Source organism: Podarcis bocagei, assembly GCF_964188305.1.
Source record: "Podarcis bocagei genome assembly, chromosome: 5".
In the NCBI taxonomy this organism is placed as follows: Eukaryota; Metazoa; Chordata; class Lepidosauria; order Squamata; family Lacertidae; genus Podarcis; species Podarcis bocagei.
The window spans coordinates 5,471,565-5,477,564 of NC_138129.1; the positions used below are offsets into that span (position 1 = coordinate 5,471,565).

The following is a 6,000-nucleotide window of genomic DNA, read 5'->3' on the forward strand; positions in this document are numbered from 1 at the left end:
GATTCAGAAATAACGGGAGTGCACCCACCCCCTGTATTAATCAAGATGCCTGGTTTGTTTGTGTTTTGCAGACCCCATAGTGAAGGACCAGGCTCGGATGAGCTCAACCAACATGCCGGGCAGCAGCACCCCCGTCAGCAGCGCCAGTATGTTGTCAGGTGGGTCCACAATCGGCCACGCTCGTGTCTGCACGGGCTACTGGGCCTCTGCCGGGCAAGCCTCATCCCACAGCCAGAGGTGGTACAGTCTGGGAAATGCTTTAAACCCCACTGTTCCAGCTGTTTGCATGAGTTTGGTTGATTGATTTGAGTTTATTCTGCTTTCCCACAACAAACTGCTGCCAAATCAGTTTCCAGAAAGCATTCGGAACACAGATACACAAAAGACAGAGCCCAAGTGTCAGTGCCATTTTCCCCACTTGCTTTCAAAGTGCCAGGACTCTCAAAGGGGCTGGCTGGCACATGGCTCGCTTATCACTTTATAGCTTAATCGTCAGGTGGTGGTACATGCGAAAGAACCATCGCAGATTGATTTTTGATTTTTTAAAGCATTGCTTTGATGCTTTCTATGGGGTGAGCTTGCGTTGCTCGGTCCCAGCTCCTGCCAACCCAGCAGATTGAAAGCACTCCAAAAAAAGTGCAAGTAGATAAATAGGTACCGCTCCGGTGGGAAGGTAAATGGCGTTTCCGTGTGCTGCTCTGGTTCACCAGAAGCGGCTTAGTCATGCTGGCCACGTCACCCGGAAGCTGTACGCCGGCTCCCTCGGCCAATAAAGCAAGATGAGCGCCGCAACCCCAGAGTCGTTCACGACTGGACCTAATGGTCAGGGGTCCCTTTACCTTGATGCTTTCTCTGTGTGGCTGGCTTATGTGTTCAGCAGTGAGTTAGCAAGCGTTTCTGCAGTGGCCCAAAGGTGCTGGGCTCTGACAGGGCCACTGGCCCCACACTCTGACGCGAAACTGCCCCCTCTGTGGCTCTAACACTCTTCTCCTTCCCATCTAGGGCTTTCTTCAGTGCCAACGTCTTCACCCCTGGGGCCTCTAGCGGGCTCGCCTGTGATAGCTGCTGCCAACACCCTAGGTATGCCAGTTCCAGCTGCCGCGGGAGCCCAGCAGTAGAGGAGCACACCCCGTCTCCCAGAAGCCTGACCGGAGCCGGGTTGGGGCCGAGGTCGTTCCTCCACCCCCTTCCCCAGGACAACAGCAGCCGCTTGTGGCCGGCGTTGTGGGGAGGGAGAAGGGAGGGGATGGAATGCTTTGGAGGAGTTATGTCTGAACAGTTGCTTGTGGATTTATAGTAGTTCAGTCATAAAAAAAGAAAAATATATAGGCCGATTTCCCCCCCTTTTTTACTTGAACTTTTCGTATCTCAGGGGGTTCCCTGACAAAATCTGCAGATGGAGTATTTCGTGGACAATTCTCCCCGCCCCCAACACTTTCCCTGTTCATTTTATTATTTTTAAGATCCAAGGCGATACGCCTTTGTATCTCGAGGGTCTCGGTTCTTGCCGGAAAGCTCTCCCTCTTTCCCCATTCCTTTCTGCTGGCTGATGCCGCGTCAGGGATAGGGTGAGGGGTGAGACTTGCAAGGACATTTCGCTTTCTCCCCCTTTTGGGAATTCCTGCGTTGTGCTCCTCAAAAGGCAGCCGGGACGGACGAAGGTCTTTAAGCAGCGGTTGCGCCGTTTTTGCCTCTTTGCGATTGACAGCTAGAGTGGGAGGAGTTTCCGCTACCAAAAAATAAATATTCTAAGTTGCAGCAAAAGGTTTGTGGGACGGCAGCTTCCGTGTAGGAATGGGGTCTTCTCCTGTGAGCCCCCGTGGCTCACCGGCAGCACCTCCCCCCTTGCACGTGTCCTTGTTCGGAAGTTTTCACGTTTCTGATCCAAGTCAGAAGGAAGCTGCCTTGTCCCTTTGAAAGGAGTCTTGGCATCTTCCCATAAGTCGCTCTCTCTTTCCCGCTTCCCCCTGGCAAGATCCATCAATGTCTTCTTGGTTTGGTATTTTGGAAATGCATTTGTCAGTGGGTATCTCTCTCTAAAAGCAACTCAAGCTTCTGGTTGGCTGGTTGGTTCCGCCCAAACTGGACCATGCAAACTGACAGTGGGACAATTCACCTACTCACCTTCCTCTCACGTGCCATGTGGCGAGAGATGCCGCTGAATGCTGGGGTTTCGTTTTTTGCTTTTCGTTTTATTTTTAACCTAACTCGTGGTCTTGTAAATAGAAAGCGGAGGGGTGGGGGAGGTATGAACAGCCTCGAGACTTTGACAGAGAAAGGAAAAGAGAGCAAGGAACAAGATGGTAGACCTGTCAGAAACCCTAGCCGTGGAGAGCATCTGCTTCCCCCTGTGAGCGTGTGTGTATATAACTCTTGTTCTTCCTATGCTGAAAGATCCAGTGTTGGAATTCCTTGATGTAAATAAAACTCTTGGGGTTTTTTTTTTAATTTATCAAAAGGTTAGGTTTTACGTTTCCTGTGCAGAGGTTCTCCCTGAGCCAGCGCCACGCTTCTTAAAACTCAGCTTGCGGCCCTCCAATCCACGAAGCGGGGGGGGGGGCTTGGGGGTAGGTGGGTGAACAGGGTCAGGCCGCTTCTCCTTCACTGTCTATTTTGCACCGTGCACAGATTTGGTTCTAGTAGCAAACAGCGCTAAGAAGCCTTACCAGAAGCATCTCACAAGCCAAAGCATCGCTCGGACCCTCAGCATACGTTTTTCCTTTTGCACCTCGGCAGCGCTGGAGTTTAGGATGGACAGAGGGGTGGCTCTCTGCGTGCTGCTGTTCAGCGCCTGATTCAAACCACTGATGGGGGAGACTTGGAGGCGCAGCAGCCCCTCCCCGTTTCCTCCAGAGTTGCCTCCTCGTTCGACAACCACTTCAAGAGGCGGTTTGCCTCCGGGGGAGCACCGATCACTTGATTTTTCAATAATATATGCAACTTTTGGGGGTCGGAGTTAGGTAACCACGTATTTCTTCCTGTTTTTATTAACTTTGCTTTCCCCCCCGTTTTTGTTCTTCTGGGTTGTGACACTTTTGAGGGTGTGGTCGAAGCATGAGTGAATTGCATAGCGAAGAACACGAGACCCTGAACTGCGTTCTCCGTGGCCTCCCCACCACCACCTTGGAAAGTTAGTTCGGACTTAAAAATTCACGCGGCAGTAGCTTATTGGAAAATCTGGTGGGGAATTGTGGTGGTTCATGGCCTCCTCTGGATGTGAAAGCTAGGCCCACGCTAGACAACCTCTTCTTGGCAACAGTCGGTGGCTGTGAAAGATTCAGCATTCAGAGATGTTGTGCCCATCTTTGCACCGGCATGGAGAGACCTACAAAAAACCTCTTCAAGCAGGCGATAATTTTCCCTCCTGTCACCTCCTTAACTTGGCAAAAGGGTATCCTAACGTCGCAGACCAGTTGAGAGGAGAGCCCACCCAGGGCGCAAATTTCAGTAAGCATCCAACCTTAAATCATGAGAAGGTGAGGGGAGAGCAGGAGGTTTCTGATTCAGGGAGCGATGCAAGCAAATTTCCTTCTCCGTCCTTAATGCCAGTTTTGCTGCGCACCCAAGCAGCAGTCTTGAAAGGAGCGCGAGGAAACTGCAGATTGTTAACAGCATCTGTGTTGTAAATTACCTCATCTGTATACCTTGTATCAGAACACATTTTTTAAAAGGATTTCTCAGCACTTCCTGGTTTCACCGCCCCCCCCCCTGCATTGTGTTAGATGGCAGGAAAATCAATTGCCAATACAGATAGTCTTGTTGGCAACTAAACTTTAAAAAAGGTTTTTTTAAAAAGAAGAAAAGAAAAGGTTTTTTTTAATCTTGCTTGAAGTGATCCTTTTTATTTTTATCTGTTGAAATTTAGATTATTATTATTATTTTGTTGTTTTCCTTTTGAATTTATTGGTTGTAATTGTATTGTACTTGTTCAGAACTAACCCTTAACTGTGCTGGGAAGAAGTTGTGCCATGGAGGTCTTTAATTTTTTTAAAATAAAATAATTGAAACTAAACTACACCCCAGCCCAGTAGTCGCTCCATTTTAAAAGCAGGCGGTAGTAGGGAATCCTCAGGGATTTTGTGATTTCCGCACGTGTGGTAGAGGGAAGTGAGGGGCAGGTGGAGGTTGTCCACCTGGGAACAAAGCCCATCTAGGAGAAAGAACTCTCTGACCCTAAACCTCTGCAGCCTTGCAAGATATCCTCAGGAGAAGAAAAGGCTCAGGAGTAAACCTCACACAGATCTGGAGTGGAGTCCCTAAGATGGTTGGATTGCACCTTGTATGCTTCATCCTGGCAACTCCTGCAGCCAAGCTGGTGCCAAACTCATTGTCCTGCTTCCCTGTGGATCCCATCAGTGAGGCCGAGAGAGAGGTCTTGTCATCTGGGCATCCCAGGACCTCCATACCTACCGCCCAGGCTTGCACCCTGGGGAGGTCCCTTCGGTGTTGCAAACATAGCCAAAACTATGCAGGAGGAAGTGATGAGTTACCGGTCTCTGCAGCCGCAGCAGGCTCTGATTCTCCAGTGGTTTCACTTAACCTCTGGAGGTGCCCTCCATTGCCTCTCGAGACAGACGGACGCCACACAAAAAAAGCTCTTGCATCCAAGATTTGCAGCAGTATTGACCAGGCCAAGTCACCAGCCAACAGGTTGTGTTCTTTCTGTGTCCTGCTAATCAAAGAATGGAATGGCGATGATGTGCCTTCTTTCTTTGGACTGGCCAGCAGAGGGTGATGAAGCTCCATCTGCTTTTTTCCCTTTTGCTGTAACTTCGGTAAAATTTATTTGGTGTCTCCCAGCTCTGGAGCTATAAAGAGTCCTTTCTGGGTCGTCCTATATGACTAATGTGACCCAATCTGAGCGGTTTATCATCTTCACTTTTCCACCCTGTCCATCTTCAAAAAGAGGATGGGATAGAAATTATTTTTTAATTGTTCAGTCACTCCTGCCTTCCCTTCATTTTAATTTTGGTTGGAACCCTTCTGCTATTTCCAAGATACAGAGATCGCTTTCAAAACATTATATGCTCTCAATGAATTGTTTGGCGAGCATTTGCATGATGAGTTGACGATTTCCATTAATTCCTGTGGGGAAATCTCAAATAATAATAATAATAATTTATTATTTATACCCGGCCCATCTGGCTGAGTTTCCCCAGAAAAACTGTTCCTGACCCCAGAATTTTGACCTCCAAATGATGGGGAAGAAACCAGGGGAACTCTCTGAAACCTTGCAAACAATGGAAGGGGAAAAAATGCTCTCTTGCATGTCCGACCTCTCCCCCGTCCTCCCCACCATAATTTCAGGCAAAATGACTGCCGCAGACCAGCAAAACAAAAAATAAGGCTCACTTAAGCCTGCTTATTTTTTTTACAGCACAACACAAAGGTTCAGCAGAATGGACATTGAATATGCTGCGTGTGTAGTGAGGTTTGGGTACTGATTCCTTGTGTTTGGATAAGTAAATTTTCATATAACGAGCGTTTGGGTAACAGGGCCTCCGCTTATAAGCAACTTCTCGAGGCTTCTTGTTGTTTAGTCGTTTAGTTGTGTCCGACTCTTTGTGACCCCATGGACCAGAGCATGCCAGGCACTCCTGTCTTCCACTGCCTCCCGCAGTTGGATCAAACTCATGCTGGTAGCTTCAAGAACACTGTCCAACCATCTCGTCCTCTGTCATCCCCTTCTCCTTGTGCCCTCCATCTTTCCCAACATCAGGGTCTTTTCCAGGGAGTCTTCTCTTCCCATGAGGTGGCCAAAGTATTGGAGCCTCAGCTTCAGGATCTGTCCTTCCAGTGAGCACTCAGGGCTGATTTCCTTAAGAATGGAGAGGTTTGATTTTCTTGCAGTCCATGGGACTCTCAAGAGTCTCCTCCAGCACCAGAATTCAAAAGCATCAATTTTTGTCCATGGAGTTTTCTTGGCAGGGATACTGGAGTGGCTTGCCGGTTCCTCCTCCAGGTGGATCACGTTTGGTCAAAACTCTCCACTACGACCTG

At 48.8% G+C, this 6,000-nt stretch overlaps 1 protein-coding gene across 2 annotated transcripts in view; it reads left to right on the plus strand.

Annotated features, from left to right (window-relative positions):
- Positions 1-4,017, plus strand: part of CSNK2A1 (casein kinase 2 alpha 1) — a 47,976-nt gene extending 43,959 nt beyond the window's left edge. For both annotated transcript variants that reach the window (XM_081196540.1, XM_081196541.1), the window contains 2 exons: positions 72-158; positions 1,003-4,017. In XM_081196540.1, coding sequence (XP_081052666.1) covers positions 72-158; positions 1,003-1,118 — 203 coding nt within the window. In that variant the 3' untranslated portion in view covers positions 1,119-4,017. The remainder of the gene's footprint in view (positions 1-71; positions 159-1,002) is intronic.
- The last annotated feature ends 1,983 nt before the right edge of the window (positions 4,018-6,000 follow it).